The sequence below is a fragment of the Syngnathus scovelli genome, chromosome 14, assembly GCF_024217435.2.
Source record: "Syngnathus scovelli strain Florida chromosome 14, RoL_Ssco_1.2, whole genome shotgun sequence".
NCBI lineage: Eukaryota > Metazoa > Chordata > Actinopteri > Syngnathiformes > Syngnathidae > Syngnathus > Syngnathus scovelli.
The window spans coordinates 5,321,117-5,339,149 of record NC_090860.1 but is presented as its reverse complement, the minus strand read 5'-3'; the positions used below and the strand labels follow the sequence as shown (position 1 = coordinate 5,339,149).

The 18,033-nt window shown below is 47.1% G+C and overlaps 2 protein-coding genes across 8 annotated transcripts; one reads left to right on the top strand and one right to left on the bottom strand.

Moving 5' to 3' along the window:
• Positions 1–623: 623 nt before the first annotated feature.
• On the bottom strand, positions 624–12,307 carry bag5 (BCL2 associated athanogene 5). 5 transcript variants are annotated; one of them, XR_007485683.2, is made up of 6 exons: positions 11,760–12,129; positions 10,284–10,452; positions 9,629–10,123; positions 8,323–8,558; positions 7,064–8,257; positions 624–1,601 (listed from the first exon to the last, which is right to left on the bottom strand). XR_007485683.2 is itself a non-coding variant. In XM_049739942.2 (6 exons), the coding sequence occupies exons 3-6, from the start codon at positions 10,416–10,418 to the stop codon at positions 7,717–7,719; spliced, it is 1,407 nt and encodes a 468-aa protein (XP_049595899.1). In that variant the 5' UTR covers positions 10,419–10,452; positions 11,619–11,643; positions 11,760–12,129; the 3' UTR covers positions 3,339–7,716. The 5 variants fall into 5 exon arrangements, 3 of the variants coding, with proteins under 3 accessions (XP_049595899.1, XP_049595898.1, XP_049595897.1); XR_007485682.2 differs by lacking the exon at positions 624–1,601 and adding an exon at positions 3,339–5,686; XM_049739942.2 differs by lacking the exon at positions 624–1,601 and adding an exon at positions 11,619–11,643 and having other exon boundaries at positions 3,339–8,257.
• A 22-nt stretch (positions 12,308–12,329) lies between these two features.
• On the top strand, positions 12,330–17,691 carry coa8 (cytochrome c oxidase assembly factor 8). Of its 3 annotated transcripts, none has more exons than XM_049739944.1 (5): positions 12,330–12,473; positions 14,755–14,952; positions 17,084–17,147; positions 17,319–17,409; positions 17,482–17,691. In XM_049739944.1, exons 1-5 carry the CDS (start codon positions 12,399–12,401, stop codon positions 17,579–17,581), a joined length of 528 nt encoding a protein of 175 aa, XP_049595901.1. In that variant the 5' UTR covers positions 12,330–12,398; the 3' UTR covers positions 17,582–17,691. The 3 variants fall into 3 exon arrangements, 2 of the variants coding, with proteins under 2 accessions (XP_049595901.1, XP_049595900.1); XR_007485685.2 differs by lacking the exon at positions 12,330–12,473 and adding an exon at positions 12,551–13,081 and having other exon boundaries at positions 17,084–17,206; XM_049739943.2 differs by lacking the exon at positions 12,330–12,473 and adding an exon at positions 12,777–13,081.
• Positions 17,692–18,033: the final 342 nt, after the last annotated feature.

Below are 18,033 nucleotides of genomic sequence, written 5' to 3'. Positions count from 1 at the left end.
GTTGTTGCTCATTGTATTGCATTGCTGCTCTGACAACTCTCAACAACCATTGTGCCCCACTTTTTTTCCCTTTTTTTTCTTTTTGCATTGGCCATGGCTCCTTTCATTTCCTTATCACTTGTTTGATTGGAGATGCCTTTTGACCGAGGAGGAGAAAGTCCAGGCCTCATATTAGTTCTTGCTTCTGTGATTATCAGGTACAGAAAAAGCCACTCAGCGCAAATAGTTTGTTGGAAGTGAAGGAAGGTAGGGCAGCTGAGAGTGAGTCATTGCCGCTGTTGCCATGGCGATGCAGCAAACAGCCTATCAGTGTCAGGTGCCGCTGTTACATTTCTAAAATTAAATAACATTAAATAACACTTCTAAAATTAAATTAAAAATCTAAAAACATTATCTCTATTATCTCATTAAAATAGAACGTTGACTTTTTAAAACTGCAACTTCAACATTTGACTTTGTTGGCTTGTACTTGTCAAAGTCAAACTCTGCTTTATTGTCAATTTCTTCACATGCCAAGACACACAAAGAGATTGAAATTACGTTCCCACTATCCCACGGTGACAAGACAGTTCACAATGTGCATACAAGTAAACAACACAAGAAAGATAAACAAGAAGGCACAATCAATGAATAAGCATTTTATTTTTACTTTCTCTTCATCTACTAAGTGCAAGCTTCAATTTGCCTCACTTGTATTGTGTGCGTGTATTGGTTTGATGCCGAGCTGCACTCAGCGAGATTACATAAATTGTGAGCGTCAAGCGGAGCGAAAGAAACGGCAAGCGTACCGGCTGCCCTCAATCACGCCAGTACCCGTTTTGACACCACTGTTCAGGTCCGCTGGACAAAGTATTCGTTGATTGCGCAATCGCTATAGTGGCATTTCGAGCGGGCGTTTGGGGGAACCGTCACAGGTCCACTGTCGTTTTCGTTGAAATTGTTGTCGTTTTTTTATGGAGACGCAGTGGTGGGCAAGAGTAAAGTTGATCCAGGTCAAAGTTGAGTCCATAAAAAAAGACACATGCGGCGAGAGAAAAGCAAAAGTTTTGGATTGCAGAGTACAGCTGTGTTGTTTTTTTCTCGCTAAAGTCAAATCGGGCTAACGTTGCAAAGATTCTTTGCACATGCGTTAGTTAACGTGGGAAAAAAGTCGACACACAAAATGTCTCTGACATTTCGAGATTTGGTTTGTATTGGCACTAATTTGTCATGAATTAAACCTGAAATTATTCCGGCTTGTGGAACGATGAACAAATTGTGGATTTTAGAGCCATCCGTAATCCATATCCCATATCAAGCCATATATCTTTGAGCTCGGCCGCTCAACGATTTAGTTGAAACCTTTCCGCGTCTTTACGCCATCTTATCATGACTGGAGGGGTGAGCTCTTATGTAAGACCATCAAACCCCTCGCCCGCCATCCATGTGACGTAAGTGCACATATACACACGCGCACGCACGCGCTTAATTTACGGATTGTGACGTTATGTAATTTTCAGCATGTAGCCAAGCAGCGGCTATGACGTCATCAACAGTCCATCCTCATCCGAGGGCATCTTCACTTCCCCATCAGCTCCTCGCCTATTGGCGACCCCCAGTGGCTGTCGTACGCATAAAAACAGTTAATACCTCAAAACTAAAAGTAGTGTACGTCCGTCCGTCCGTCCGTCCATCCATCCATCCATCCATCCATCCATCCATCCATCCATCCATCCATCCATCCATCCATCCATCCATCCATCCATCGTACCGCTTGTCCCCACAGGTGTCGCGGGCGTGGTGTAGCCTATCCTAGCAATCATCGGGCAGTAGGCGGGGGACACCCTGAACCGGTTGCCAGCTAATCGCAGGGCACACAGAGATAAACAACCATCCGCACACACTTACGGGCAATTTGGAGTGCTCAATCAGCCTACCATGTATGTTTTTGGGAAGTGGGAGGAAACCGGAGTGCCTGGAGAAAACCCAGGCAGGTACTGGGAGAACATGCAAACTCCACACAGGAATGGCCGGAGGTAGAATCAAACCCGCACCATCTGAACTGTGAGGCAGACGTGCTAACCAGCCGCCAAGTAGTGTACGTATACCAGAAATCATGAAGGTTTTTGGTAAAAAAGACTGAAAAGAGTAGAAAGCAGCAGGAATATATATATATTTGATATGTTATCATCATTAATATTTTACACTCTTATTAGTTCAAGTGCAAAGCAGCCAAATTTATGCAGCATGCAGGGCACAAGCCAAAGTGTATAGAAAAAAAAAAGCCCAATATTTAAACCAAAATAGTTTTTTTTATCCACGCATGCACAAGTGGTGCACCGCAAGATTTTGGTTTTCTTGGCTCAATCAAGGTTTGGAACTTAAATCCTCAAGTACACACACATGCCATAACATTTCATATACAGTCGTATGCAAAAGTTTAGGCACCCCTGATCATTTTCATGATTTTCCTTTAGAAATCATTGGTTGTTCAGATCAGCAATTTCAGTTAAATATATTATATAGCAGACAGACACTGTGGTATTTGAGAAGTGAAATGAAGTTTATAGGATTTTCAGAAAGTGTGCAATTGTTACTTGAACAAAAGTAGGCAGTTGCATAAATTTGGGCACCCCAACAGAAAAATGACATCAATATTTAGTAGATCCTCCTTTTGCAGAAATAACAGCCCCTAAACACTTTCTATAGCTTGCAATGAGAGTCTAGATTCTGGTTGAAGGTATTTTTGACCATTCTTCTTGACAAAACATCGCCAGTTCAGTCAAGTTTGATGGTTTCCGAGCATGGACAGCCCGCTTTAAAGCACACCACAGATTTTCAATAATATTTAGGTCTGGGGACTGAAATGGCCATTCCAGAACATTGTACTTGTTCCTCTGGATGAATGCCTTAGTGGAATTTGAGCAGTGTTTGGGGTCGTTGTCTTGTTGAGGTATCCAGTGTGCAATTTAATGTTAGTCAGCAACTTCACTACAAAAACGTATGGTGGATTTCTACTGTTCATGCAACTCCATGAATGTTCAATACGTATTGTGTGTTTCATGTATGAAGTTTACACATTTACAGGACATGTGAATACTTTCTTCTTTACACATTTAATAGCACTCTCCTTAGTTTGTAAAGTGTAGGCAGGGATTCAATTTAGATTTTATATGCACATGTGCAAATGGTTTAAAAATTCCTTTCTTCATAAATCTCGTTTAATCTTAAAGTGCATTACTGTTAATGTTTTAAGTTATGTTAATGTTATAATGCTATTGTTTTGTAAAAGGGATGTTCATTAAATTTCAACATATTCCCTGTCACGATCGGGTGGAGCATGGAGCAGGACGACCAAGTGCAGCTTGGACCAGGGTTTATTGGTGAACTCAAAAATGGCAAACAGACTCAGCAACTGACATGACCTAACAAAACCTAACAACGAGACTGACCAAAAAGACGTGAAACAAAAAGACAGGGTGACATTACCAATGACAGGAACAGGAACCAAAAAGACATCATGACATGAACACATCACCTAATTCCAACACCGAACGACCACAACGAATGATCCGACAGGGAGTGAGGGGCAGACAGGACTTGTATACACGACAGGTAACGAGAGATTCAGTGTAATCACATTGATCATGGGCACACAGGAGGGGAGGGGCGAGCACACAGACAGAAACCAAGACAACAGACACATAGTGGAGCAGTTGGGGACGAGACGTGACAGAAGCCCCCCCACAAGGGACGGCTCCCGACGTCCCAAAGAAAAAACTAGGGGAACCGAACCGCACTCGGGCGGCGACTAGGGAAACCGAACCGCACTCGGGCGGCGACTTGGGGAACCGAACCGCACTCGAGCGGCGACTTGGGGAACCAGAACCGCACTCGGGCGGCGACTTGGGGAACCAGAACCGCACTCGGGCGGCGACTTGGGAGACAGAACCGCACTCGGGCGGCGACTTGGGAGACAGAACCGCACTCGGGCGGCGACTTGGGAGACAGAACCGCACTCGGGCGGCGACTTGGGAGACAGAACCGCACTCGGGCGGCGACTTGGGAGACAGAACCGCACTCGGGCGGCGACTTGGGAGACAGAACCGCACTCGGGCGGCGACTTGGGGGACAGAACCGCACTCGGGCGGCGACTTGGGGGACAGAACCGCACTCGGGCGGCGACCCTAACCTGAACCGCACTCGGGCGGCAACCCTAACCTGAACCGCACTCGGGCGGCAACACGAACCGCACTCGGGCGGCAACACGAACCGCACTCGGGCGGCAACACGAACATGAACCGCACTCGGGCGGCGACCATAACATGAACCGCAATCTGCGGCAACACGAACATAAAATGCACTCGGATGGCGACTCTGGAAGTCCGTACAGCAATTGGCGGCGACTCTGGAAGTCTGTGCCGCGATCGGCGGCAACTCTGGAAGTCCGTACGGCAATTGGCGGCAACTCCGGAAGTCTGTACCGCGATCGGCGGCCACTCACAAAGTCCGTACCGTGATCGGCGGCATTTCAGAAGGCGCGGCTGTGCGTAGCGGCAGGAGCCATCACGCGCCGCAGCAGTGGAAGTGGAGCCAGGGACGATCGCGGGTCCGGCGCAGCTGACTTGGATGTCTACTGACGTCCGTGGGTCCTGCGACGCTGGGGTAGAGCCCGATGGCGGCCGTGAGTCTGATGACGCCGGGAGGCACACCAACGGCGGCCGTGGGTCCGGCGTCGCGGCACCAGAGTCCGATCGCGGCCGCAAAGCCGCTGGCGCCAGAAGCACTCCGATGGCGGCCGCGGGTCCGGCGTCGCCGGAACAAAGTCCGATGGTGGCCACGGGTCCGGCGTTCCGGCAGCAGAGTCCCAACGATGCCGCGAAGCCCATGGCGCTGGAACATGCACTGATTGGCGGTCGTGGATTGGGCATCGCAGCAGGATCTGATGGAGGAGGGGGGGGTCCAAGCGCTGGTCGTTGTAGTGGTCGGATCGTTCTGTCAGGATCGGGTGGAGCATGGAGCAGGACGACCAAGTGCAGCTTGGACCAGGGTTTATTGGTGAACTCAAAAAAGGCAAACTAACAGACTCGGCAACTGACATGACCTAACAAAACCTAACAACGAGACTGACCAAAAAGACGTGAAACAAAAAGACAGGGTGACATTACCAATGACAGGAACAGGAACCAAAAAGACATCATGACATGAACACATCACCTAATTCCAACACCGAACGACCACAACCAATGATCCGATAGGGAGTGAGGGGCAGACAGGATTTATATACACGACAGGTAACGAGAGGCAGGTGGGAATAATCACACTGATCATGGGCACACAGGAGGGGAGGGGCGAGCACACAGACAGAAACCAAGACAACAGACACATTGTGGAGCAGTTGGGGACGAGACGTGACAGTTCCCAATGTTCTTGTGCTTCTTTACACACACACAAAAAGTAAAGACATGATAGTATTTTGGTTATTTATAGCATAGTATGGTATAATTTTAATGGTCCGGCCCACTTGACATCTACCGAGGCCGTATGTGGCCCACAATATGAAATGAGTTTGACACCCCTGCATGACGTTGAACAAACTTTGTTTTCCGGTCATTTGTCAGTTGTTTTGAGCCTCCCATGTCGCCACTCTTCAGAGAAGATGCAAAGAGGAGAAGAACTTGGATCAGGCCACGTTAAATACCTGTAACTGGAGATGTTTTGTAAAGAAATACTTTAAACCAGAATCCAGACTCTCATTGGAAGCTATAGGAAGTGTTTAGAGGCTGTTATTTCTGCAAAAGGAGGATCTACTAAATATTGATGTCATTTTTCTGTTGGAGTGCCCAAATGTATGCACCTGCCTACTTTTGTTCAAATAATGATTGCACACTTCCTGTAAATCCTATAAACTACATTTCACTTCTCAAATATCATAGTTCGTCTGCTATATGATATATTTAACTGAAATCGCGGATCCGAACAACCAATGATTTATAAAGGAAAATCATGAAAATGATCAGGGGTGCCCAAACTTTTACATACGACTGTATAAGCGAGCATCACCCCATCACTTCAAATAATGGGCGACAAGAATTTGCAAAGACCTAACGAGAGTAAACAAGGCTTGACAATGCAACATGTTTATTTTGACGCTTTCTACTCAATGCTTTTCTTGTTCGCCATGATTGAAGTAACAAAAAGCAAGCCAGGCGTTCCCATTGTTAGCTTCAACAAAATCGAGAAAGAAGCACAAAGAAGTCCAAATGAAAACTTTGTTGTACAATAAGTAAAATCGTTCCTTGGTAACTTTGCGGTAACTATGGCAACAGTGCCCACTGGTGAGCTTTTGCTCTCATTTGGACTTGTGCATGAGGGATGTTTGGTTTCATGTGGTTGCCGACATTCCAAAAAATGATATTTTGGCCCTTGTGATCAATTTTACTGCAACAAGACAAAACCAGCAGTCACATGTCACTCAAGTCTATAAATAGCTTCAGAAATATGATCAGTAAGTTGTGAGAGAAATAAACACATTCCCGCTCTTGATATTTGTTTACGTTAGCGCTGACTAAATGGGCCAAAGTAATGAGACGCGACACAAGCTCCGAATAAATGGGCCGTCTGTTTTGTTTTTCATCTGAACATATCTAAAGCTCGACTGTGTTCTTTTGCGCGGTGAAAATACTTATCGAAGACAACACTAATCGCAGTGGTGGGCAATTCCGGTCCTCAAGGGCCGGTGTGGTGCAATAATTAGCAAGGACTGCAGAAGCTGGATAACAATCCTGATCATTTGAATCAGGTGTGTTGCAGCAGGGAGACCTATGAAATATGCAGGACACCGGCCCTCGAGGACCGGAATGGCCCACCCTTGCGACAAGTGCAACTCTTGTGCTCTTTGTGTGTGTGCGTGTCATTGTTCACATACGTGCAGCTTCACGACTTCCGCGTGATACTATACACATGGCACACACATCCAGTGAGATGGTACATAGACGTCTGGCCACATACACTCATTGCACACATTTAGGTGGCATCGTGCACACACAAATAGTCCAGGAAAGTAGTATGAAAGTGTGCTTACACATGGGAAACGTGGTACACACACACGCACGCACGTCCGGTGCAAGTTGGCTTTCAGATCAGCTCGAGAAGCGTGAACACGAAGGCACGAAGATTCTAGAAGGTTCCGCTGGCATCTTCCATCTTTGTCTTTCTTCTCGTCTGTTTGCTCAAGTAACAGGAAGTGGGCGTGGCTCAGCACCCTGGCCATAAGGTGGCGCTGTCCTTCGCATTGCAGACTTAAGAAGATCAAGCTTAAAAAGTTGAGTTACCTCCACGCTAATGCTGCCGTGGAAGCAGGAGTTCAGAACATTCAGAGGGGGATTTTCCAATTAAAAATGACAACCGATCACCAATTTCACAATAGTCAATGTAGGAATTTTTTGAAAACACTCCATTTTGTTTTTTTACTTCTCGATTGTTTATCAACGACACACACACACATTCATAGAAACGTACAAACACACACACGCGCCGCGCGCATACACACACACACATTCATTTTCTTGCACACTGTCCAAAGCCACAAACACATGTATACACACACAAACATGTCAACACTTTTGTACACACGCCGGCCCTCACACCCAAACGTTTACACACCGCGTATACAAAAAAGCAGGAAGCGTGTTTTGTGATGGGCAGGTGGGTAAGGTAGCAAGAAAGCGGTGGCGCTCAATACTCCCACTCATCCGTCTTCATGTCCAGATAGTTGAGAATGTTCTGCGCAAACTTGACGGCCTGCTTGCGGGCTACCTTGGCGCCGTCGTCACCACGCGGGTCAACGGCATCGAGTGCCAGCAGCTGCTTGGTCAGCAGCTCCTCCAGCACCACGTAGCTCTTGTCGGCCCGCTTGCCGTCAAAGCCCAGCGCCTGGGCCTGCAGCTCCGATAGGCTGGCCAGCGCTGCCCAGACAGCCCTGTGGGCCGGGTGCTCCTCGGGGCTGGGGCGGCGGCACGCCAGCGCCTCGCGCAGGTCCAGGAAGGTGACCACGGCCTGCACCTCCACCACGGCACGCCGCCGCGCCTCACGGATGCACGGGTTCTTGGCCGTCTCCACTTGGTCCAGGTGGCTCAGCAGGCCCTGCAGCTCAGCCTTGGGCCGGAAGCCCGGCTCGCCCGCGGTGCAGTGGTGCAGCACGCCCTCGCGCAGGTGCTGCACATGGGCGCGCACCGCCTCGATCTCGCGGATGGACTCATTCTGGGCCAGGTCGTACCTGCCAGACACCCGAGCATCAAACACCGCAGAGTGCGGCTTTTTTTGACCGGGGCGCTCAGTTACCTGCGCGTGTCCTCGCCCTCCCCCTCCAGGTCCAGGTGTTTGAGGAGGCCGTTGATCTCCTCCACCACCTGCTTGCGGTAGTTCCTGACGGTGGCATTGCCTGACACGTCCAGGGCGTCCAGCTCCACTTGCATCTCCATCAGGAGCCGCGACAGATGAGCACAGCTGTCTCGTCCGCTCAGGCCCATCAGCAGCGCCACCAGCTGGCTGCGCGCCAAGCTCACCTTGGCCATCACCTCGGCGCACACACAAAAACAATCTCATTTCACCGATCCCCACTGATAAGGAATTGAAATGTCATTACAGTAATCCCTCGTTTATCGCTGCTAATTGGTTCCACGCTCACCCGCGACAGGTGAAAATCCGTGAAGTAGAGAACATACATTATTACAATATCCACACAAGGATTTTATGAACTTTTATTTCATTTTTAAACATTTTATGTACTTTTAAACGTTTTTTGTTTTTTTAAACTTTTGTAAACATTTAAGTCAAATTGACTTTTAGAAATATTCTTATTCATTTAAATAAATAAGAAAATAAAGAAAATAAAAGAGTAAATATATTGTTACAATATATTCACACAAGTTTTATTAACCTTTATTGTACTTTTAAACACTTTATAACAATAAAAACAGTTTTTTTGCATTTTTAAACACTTTTGCAAACATTTTAAAGTCAAAAAACATTCTTGTTTACTAACTATTTAGTAAACACTTTTGTGAACATTTTAAAGACTAGCTGACTTTCAGAGACATTCTTATTTACTAACTAACTGCTTAAACACATTTGTAAAATTCTTAAAATAGATAAAAATAGTCTCAAAGTAAAAAAAAAACGCAAGTCTGATATGTTGACACAGACAGTGTGGTAGGCTGAGCTAAAGTGTAGTTAGAACTGCTAAGCCAATCAGCTGCAAGGACACAGCTCAACATGTTCCCATTGGCAATTAGTGTCATATGGTCAGATAAGGCTGCGCACTCCAAGCTCCAAGTGATGGCCGAGGTCGCTGATGGTGGAAGGGTGCACTTGCCTGTCTTCTTGCCTGTCTTGTGTGCTTCATTCCTGCATATGACGATGTGAATGTGTATGTGTGCGACATAAATAAAATTTAAAAAATAATAATAAAAAAGAAAATCCGCGATGCACCGAATCTATCGCAATATTTTTTTCGAAAAAAAAAAAAACACGATAGAGCGAGGCCGCGATAGGTGAAGCGCGAAGTAGCGAGGGATTACTTGATTCCGGCCCCAAAAAAACGTCTGAATTATTTTGTTACGATTTGAAGAAAGAAACTCTCCCTCACCTGGTTGATGGTGTGCACGGCGGCATGCGTTTCTCCCGAAAGGGGCAGCGAGAGCGTCTGCTGCAGCGTGCGGCCGTCCAGGACATCCTGGACGGCGCAGAGCCGGGTCAGCGACCGGTAGCGCGCCTTGCGTAGCGGCACCCGGCCCTCGGTCTTGACCTGGGTGAGGCGCAGCACCAGCTGCTGCAGGGCCTCGGTCAGCTCGTCATCAATGTGGGCGGCACCGCCCTCGCGCTGCGGCGCCACCACCCGGCACTCCACCAGCCGCCGTGCCTCCTCGCTCAGCTCCTCCATGGCCTGGCGCGACGGGTGCCGGGCGTTCTCCTCCAGGTAGCGCAGCAGGCCCTCCACCTCCTGTGCGGCCCGCTTGCGCGCCGCCTGCAGCTCTGCCTTGCCCTCCGTGTCTACACGGTCCACCTCCAGCAGGAGGCGCGTCAGCTCGCGCTCCAGATGCTTGTAGTCGCGGTCGTCGGGCAGGCCGCTGAAGGTGCACACCTGCCACAGCGTTGGCCCGTTAACAAAGAGCGACTAGTACCAATTGCGGCTTCCAATATTGAAAATAGAGCGTTCGCGTAAGTGGCAGCGAAGGGTTAAAAGTCGTGGCCCTGAAAACACCCGTCATGGTTTTGTATTGGACTGTGCATGGCCACACTACCTGGGGCCCAAGCGCCGTCACCTGCCGGTGGACTTCATAGAGCCGCATCATAGTGGGGTGCTGGGACGGGCATTGGGGCGGCTGCTCCGTGGCCATCGTCTGGTGCTGCTGATGCGGCGGCCCTCGGTGCTCCATCCGCTTGCCACCATCAAAGGGCTTCCCGAAAAGGCTGCCCAGCAAACAGGAAGTGACAACAATGAGCACAAACTAAATCAAGGCCGCGTCGGGGAGCACTCCATATTTAGCCAGGTGGGATATGTTGGGCGTCAGCTTTGTGACTTTAGAAAAAAAAAGTCTTGTAAAATAAAAAAAGTATTGTAGTGCCATGAACTTTATACTGCTATGGCCTTGCGTCGCTCTTAGCTACTGCATTCAAAGCTTGTACAAACAAGATAAAACTGTCACGTGCGGAATGGAGCAGGGCTACCAAATGCGGCTTGGACCACGGTTTATTAAGGGAAAGGGTGGTGGAGGAGAGGATGAGGGGAACAAACAAGCAGGAGAGCATGGTAGGACTAACCGGCAGGAACTAACATGACGGGCTAACAGAGACAGACTACCAGAGGCTTAACAGAACAGACGACAGATCCGACAGGGAGTGACACGCAGAGTTAACGAGGGGCAGGTGACGCAATTACACTGATTACGGGTAGACGATCGCAGGAAAGGACGAGCGCAGACGCGTGAACAGAAACCATGACAACGAACACTGACACATGAGGAAACGCGGAAACGGGAACGGGCGGAGACGAAACGTGATAAAAACCAGCTGAGACCATGCAGTTGCACATCGGAGAAGTATTGAGATGTTTCTTTAGGCTGTGTCAACCCCAAAATGGTTCATCGGGCGGTCACAGATTCCGCCCGCGCAATCAAACTGAATTTGTGTCACTGAAGAATCTTGTCTTTGTCAAAAGAACCGCAGTGCTGTATTTCAAAATGAGAGCAAGTACATACAAAATTACAAATTCTACATGTTTATTAAACCTTCGCACCAAGATAACATCCCCAACTGTGATTTTGTTTTTGTTATAGTTTGATACTGCTACACCTCTAATTTTAGTGACCCTTCTAAGAGGTTTCATGGATCAGTAATCCCCTTACAAAATGTTACACAAGAGTATGGCGGGCAGGTCATTTGCACCACAACACCGGATCGCCGCCTTGTACAGGCCAATACATATGACATGGAGAGACCAACAATGGACGTGGTTACTTAGATCCAGACCACAAGAGAACGAACGCCCGCAGGCTTTTGTCTGATATGCTAACAGGCTAGCAGCTATGAGGAACCCTCATAACCCTCCCTGCGTGCAAGCTCGCCATCATCATTACCTGCACGAAGCCTATTCCTGGATGGCTGCATTATGCCAGCAAAGATAAAAAAAAAAATTAAAAAAAAGTGCACATGAGTCAACCTGCAGACACGCACGCACACCTACCAGCACACGCATTGCCCGTCACGACATCGCTCACCTCTTCAACACCCCGAACACGTTGGCGCACATGTTTTAGCTCGAGTAGCTTCCCATCCGGTGATGTAGGACGACGAGAGCGAAAAGCGTGCAAATGTGGATTTGGGGGTCGTTTGACAGGAGCAACGCAGATGTGCTCAGCATCAGCACCAGCACCGCGCAGCTGTGGCCCCGCCTACAAACCGCCACCATCTCGCCTTCAAAACGTCACCGGCGGTCATCGAAAGCACATAACGGACTATAATCTCCTGCCAAAAATGACATTTTAGCTCATTTGGAATTGCAGGCGTCTCCATGAGCTTCTTTTTTCCCCGAGCGGTGTTCGATCACCTGACTGTGCCCCGCCCGGTTGGTGGAACTTTTTAACACAGAAAAAGAGGTCTGGGTGGGGTTGTTTCCGTTCTTCTCACCTGCATAGCCATCGTACAGCCATGAGACTGGCGGGGGACTAAGCACGCAGCTCCTTCCTCGGTTTCTTCTTACTGCACAGCTAACAAACATTAGTTTTACGAAGCTAGCTGCTTGCGTCACTTCGCTTGCCCCGCCCACGGCGAACGCTGAGTTCGTGATCGTCCCTGTTACGTTCCAGTCAGGCGGCGGGACGTCGATCCAACTCGTGACACAACGAAAGTCACACTTAATGCAGTCGCGCATGACATGTTTGTTCGTTTCCGGGCAGGTGATAACGTTTGAAGTTTGGGTCGACGTCGCCTTTGTGAGTAGGTTTTGTTTGCTTAATATGATGCGACTCTACATTTGCTCACAATGACGCGCTGCAAAGGCGGGAACGTAAAGAAAAGCGGATTGTGCTGCTTGAAACGCAGAGAACGGTGATGAGGGGGGTGTAAAAACATTTGAAAATAAAAGGTTGTTTACAGAACCTCTAATAAAACATTTGAAAATGAAAAGGTTGATCACAAACAAATCAAGACAGAAACCATATTGATAGACAATTACGATAAGACAAGAATGGTCGCGGAACACGCCTCACAGGGCGGAGTCGGTACACATTTGAAGCGCTCTTTCTCTGTTGGCTACCACGTGACCAGAAGTGAACGATATCCCGAGAAGGACACCAGTGGTGGAACGAGATTGTTTCGTAGTCTTGTTCAATTGAAGCTTCGACGAATCATTGTTTAGTCTTAATGGTGTGCGAGTGATTTTGTCGTTGCTTCTTCGGTGGTCATCATGTCTGTTCGAGCCACCTCGGGGTGTTTGGCTTGGCGCCGCTGGAGTCGTTTACGTGCACGTCAAAGTGCTATGGCGGTCGCCTGTAGGCGAGAACGCAGCCAAGAAGCAGCAAAACAGGATAATTTACCGAAGGTTTGTAATTTTAAACCCTTTCTATGTACTGATTCCCTCGCCACTTCTGAACTGGCTGCCAAAGTTTTGTCAGTTTTTCATGTGACTACAGCAGCATGATCATTAAGTACAGCCTCCCTCATGAAAAATGCAGTAATCCTTCGCTACATCGCGGTCCATTTATCTCGGCTTCAGTCCATCGCGGATCCCCCCCCCCCCCCCCCAAATAAAACAATTTTTAAAAAAAATCTAAATTAAGGAGTTATGGCACTACAATTGCCCACACGCCAGCAAAAGGCAGGGAGTGCCCACAAAATTGCAGTACGTACAATTGTAACTTATAAAAAAGTTGTTATAATAATAAGAGTTATAAAAATATAGTTACAGTATTGTACCTTGTTATAAAAAATATTTATACTAATAAAAGTTATTAAAAAAACATATTTACAGCATGTACACTTGTATCTTTTATAAAAAAGTTGTTATAATAAGAGTTTTCAGAACATATTTACACTATGTATACTTTAGCAACATCTACATATGTAAGACACACACAAACGTATATTTATACATTATCCATCCATCCATCCATTTTCTGTCTCGCTTAGTCCCCATGGGGGCGCTGGAGCCTGTCCCAGCCGACATCAGGCAGTAGGCGGGGACACCCTGGACTGGTCGCCAGCCAATCGCAGGGCACACAGAGACGAACAACCATTCGCACTCACATGTAGGGACAATTTGGATTGCTCAATCGGCCTACCAAGTATGTTTTGGGGATGTGGGAGGAAACCGGAGTGCCTGGAGAAAACCCACGCCGGCCCGGGGAGAACATGCAAACTCCACACAGGGAGGGCTGGAGGTGGAATCGAACCCGCACCCTCCTAACTGTGAGGCGGACGTGCTACCCAGTGCTCTACCGAGCCGCCACAATTTATATATTATTTTATTATTATTATTCATCTATCCATCCATCCATCTTCTGTACCGCTTAGTCCCCACGGGAGTTGCGGGTGTGCTGGAGCCTGTCCCAGCCATCATCGGGCAGTAGGCGGGGGACACCCTGAACCGGTTGCCAGCCAATCGCAGGGCACACAGAGACAAAAAAACATTCGCACTCACACCTAGGGACAATTTGGAGTGCTCAATCGGCCTACCGAGCATGTTTTTGGGATGTGGGAGGAAACCCTAGCGGGCCCGGGGAGAACATGCAAACTCCACACAGGGAGGGCCGGAGGTGGAATTCAATCCGCACCCTCCTAACCGTGAGGCGGACATGCTACCCAGTGTGCCACCGAGCTGCCTTATTATTATTCATTTATACTATTAATATAGTATTTACATGTTTGAAACGATTAGTTAATGTTCTAACAATAACATATGCACTTATATGGTTTAATATACATTTATTGATACACAAAAAATTGATGTACTGTGTTAAAAATGAGAGGGTGACTACTTTGCGGATTGTCATCTATCGCGGGTGGTCTTGAAACCAATTATCCGCGATAAACGAGGGATCACTGTACATTCCATGCCTGTTGGCAACCCCATTCCGTTGTTCTTTCATTAAATCTTCCTTTTGTATGTCTATGTAAGACCCTTTGTTGCATGTATGTACATAAATAGTGCATTGCACATTGCTTAACTGAAATGTTGACTTCGATTTGGTGTCTCTGTTTGTCTCGTGCGGTCAGAGGTCCAAGTTCCGACCGGCACCCAGCACCACGCATGACTGGATCGGACCGCCCAGCCCGCTTTCCAACTTGCGACCCATTGTCTACCGCGTAGCCCCGGACGAGTCGGCGCTGGAGAGACTGCTGAGGAGCATGCGACAGGACACCGAGGACTGGAACCATCGATTCTGGGCCGAGCAGAACCTCACCTTCGGCAAGGTGCTCAAAAATTAGTCACGTTAATGATTGCGCTCAGCTCTGCATTTTCTATTTTTCCATTTCGCCACCCTAACAGCGTGGCTGCTGAAGTCACATTGAACCAAACAAGTAGTGAACTGAAATATAGCCAATTTATTTGTGCTTTTTCTGAACTGTCAATTTGAAACAATGTCTTGGTTTTTAATTAAGGGTTGGAAATTAAACCTTGTTTAAGTCGATTAATTGCTTATTAAATAGTAATTCATATTCTTAATTTGTTCATTGTTAACCGAGTCATATTGAACTCATTTAGTCATGATTTATTTTTGACAAGATACAGTGCCTTGCGAAAGTGTTCGGCCCCCTTGAACCTTTCAACATTTCGCCACATTTCAGGCTTCAAACATAAAGATATAAAAAAATTATTTTTTGTCAAGAATCAACAACAAGTGGGACACAATCGTGAAGTGGAATGAAATTTATTGGATAATTTTAACTTTTTAACAAATAAACTGAAAAGTGGGGCGTGCAATATTATTCGGCCCCTTTACTTTCAGTGCAGCAAACTCACTCCAGAAGTTCAGTGAGGATCTTTGAATGATCCAATGTTGTCCTAAATGACTGATGATGATAAATAGAATGCAAATGTGTGTAATGAAGTCTCCGTATAAATGCACCTGCTCTTTGATAGTCTCAGGGTTCTGTTTAAAGCGCAGAGAGAACCATGAAGACAAAGGAACACACCAGGCAGGTCCGAGATACTGTTGTGGAGAAGTTTAAAGCCGGATTTGGATAAAAAAAGATTTCCCAAGCTTTAAACATCTCAAGGAGCACTGTGCACGCAATTATATTGAAATGGAAGGAGTATCAGACCACTGCAAATCTACCAAGACCCGGCCGTCCCTCCAAACTTTCATCTCAAACAAGGAGAAGACTGATCAGAGATGCAGCCAAGAGGCCCATGATCACTCTGGATGAACTGCAGATAACTACAGCTGAGGTGGGAGAGTCTGTCCATCGGACAACAATCAGTCGTGCACTGTACAAATCTAGCCTTTATGGAAGAGTGGCAAGAAGAAAGCCATTTCTCAAAGATATCCATAAAAGTCGTTTAAAGTTTGCCACAAGCCACCTGGGAGACACACCAAACATGTGGAAGAAGGTGCTCTGGTTAGATGAATCCAAAATCGAACTTTTTGGCCACAATGCAAAACGATATGTTTGGCGTAAAAGCAACACAGCTCATCACCCTGAACACACCATCCCCACTGTCAAACATGGTGGTGGCAGCATCATGGTTTGGGCCTGCTTTTCTTCAGCACGGACAGGGAAGATGGCTAAAATTGATGGGAAGATGGAGCCAAATACAGGACCATTCTGGAAGAAAACCTGTTGGAGTCTGCAAAAGACCTGAGACTGGGACGGAGATTTATCTTCCAACAGGACAATGATCCAAAACATAAAGCCAAATCTACAATGGAATGGTTCACAAATAGACGTATCCAGGTGTTAGAATGGCCAAGTCAAAGTCCAGACCTGAATCCAATCGAGAATCTGTGGAAAAAGCTTAAGACTGCTGTTCACAAACGCTCTCCATCCAACCTCACTGAGCTCGAGCTGTTTTGCAAGGAAGAATGGTCAAGAATTCCAGTCTCTCGATGTGCAAAACTGATAGAGACATACCCCAAGTGACTTGCAGCTGTAATTGCAGCAAAAAGTGGCGCTACAAAGTATTAGCGCAAGGGGGCCGAATAATATTGCACGCCCCACTTTTCAGTTTTTTATTTGTTAAAAAAGTTTAAATTATCCAATAAATTTCATTCCACTTCACGATTGTGTCCCACTTGTTGTTGATTCATGACAAAAAATTAAAATTTTATATCTTTATGTTTGAAACCTGAAATGTGGCGAAATGTTGAAAGGTTCAAGGGGCCCGAATACTTTCGCAAGGCTGTACTTGTCACCAAACATAAAAACTTGTGTGATGTCACACACGCACAGCAGAGGGCAGCATTGCCCGAAGACTTCCCGCAGAAATAAAGCTCTTCTTTGACTCTGGCTCTCAACCCTTAGTATAAAGTGCTGTCTTTGTGGCCTGTTGTCTGGCAGCTTCATGTGACCCTCCAAAATCGTCCGTTTGTATTTTGTGCAGGAAAAAGATGCCTTTGTTGTGTCACAGCTGAAGGCAAAAGGCTTGACTGAGCGAGACCAGCAAGGTTGCCCCAATCTTCAAGCATCAATCACATATTTTAAAAACACAATAAATGGCATTCAGGTACACGACCCAGCAACATTGCGAAGCGAGCATACGCTAAGAGTCTGCTTCACAATGTTGCGTGTTCTGGTAGATCGAAATGTATTTACTCTGTTTAGTTTGTGTGTTGCAGGCCGCCGCCGCACTCTGACCGGTGAGGAAATGTCCATCTTCTACAAGGACTTCTTGGACAAAAACCGCCAGCGACACGTCAATTACAACAAGTCCGTTGTTCTACGCGCGGTCGCAGGCGCACGCCTTCATTGGAATAATGGCGATGTTACGTGTCCTTGCAGGGAGTGGTACCGGCGCAACTTGTCAATCACTCTGCTCATGGCCCGTGTGGTGCTGCACAACCTGTGGAAGCGAGTCGGCAGCAGCGCATCCGCGACGTGATCGCAGACGCCTGCCTGTCAATCATCTGCTGCAAAGTTCCCTGGTGCGGCACGTGCACCCTTTGAGACATACTCACGATACTGCTTTCCTAATAAAGCAACCACAAAGAACCGGGCAGTCGATTTGTTTGAAATGATCATTTTGATAAACGAAACTTTCATCATTTCCATGAAATGAATATTGGTAGCCACCCAGGTTACTTTTGTTTCTAATACAGTTTGTTTTTATTTCACTTTGACCTCTGTGTTTTTAAATGAAGTTAGTATTAATGAGCAGGTTTGTTGCTTTTTTTTATTAGGGATGGATGGGAGAGTACCCATAACAGGTTTCGGTATCGATCGATAACAATTCAAAGTATCGACAGCCGGTACTATGGGAAACTCTAAGCAAAAGCTGCCCTTCGATCCACTTCTTAGGAGGGATCATGAACTTTCTGGGAAACACGACTGGTG

Coding starts and splice junctions, on each gene's coding strand:
- bag5 (XM_049739940.2), bottom strand. CDS start 11,791: ATGTGCGCCAACGTGTTCGGGGTGTTGAAGAG. Junction 10,453..11,759: donor GTGTTCGGGGTGTTGAAGAG/GTGAGCGATGTC, acceptor TTTGCTGGGCAG/CCTTTTCGGGAAGCCCTTTG. Junction 8,559..9,628: donor CCGTGCACACCATCAACCAG/GTGAGGGAGAGT, acceptor GTGTGCGCCGAG/GTGATGGCCAAGGTGAGCTT.
- coa8 (XM_049739943.2), top strand. CDS start 12,947: ATGTCTGTTCGAGCCACCTCGGGGTGTTTGGCTTGGCGCCGCTGGAGT. Junction 14,953..17,083: donor AGAACCTCACCTTCGGCAAG/GTGCTCAAAAAT, acceptor TATTTTGTGCAG/GAAAAAGATGCCTTTGTTGT. Junction 17,148..17,318: donor GACTGAGCGAGACCAGCAAG/GTTGCCCCAATC, acceptor TGTGTGTTGCAG/GCCGCCGCCGCACTCTGACC.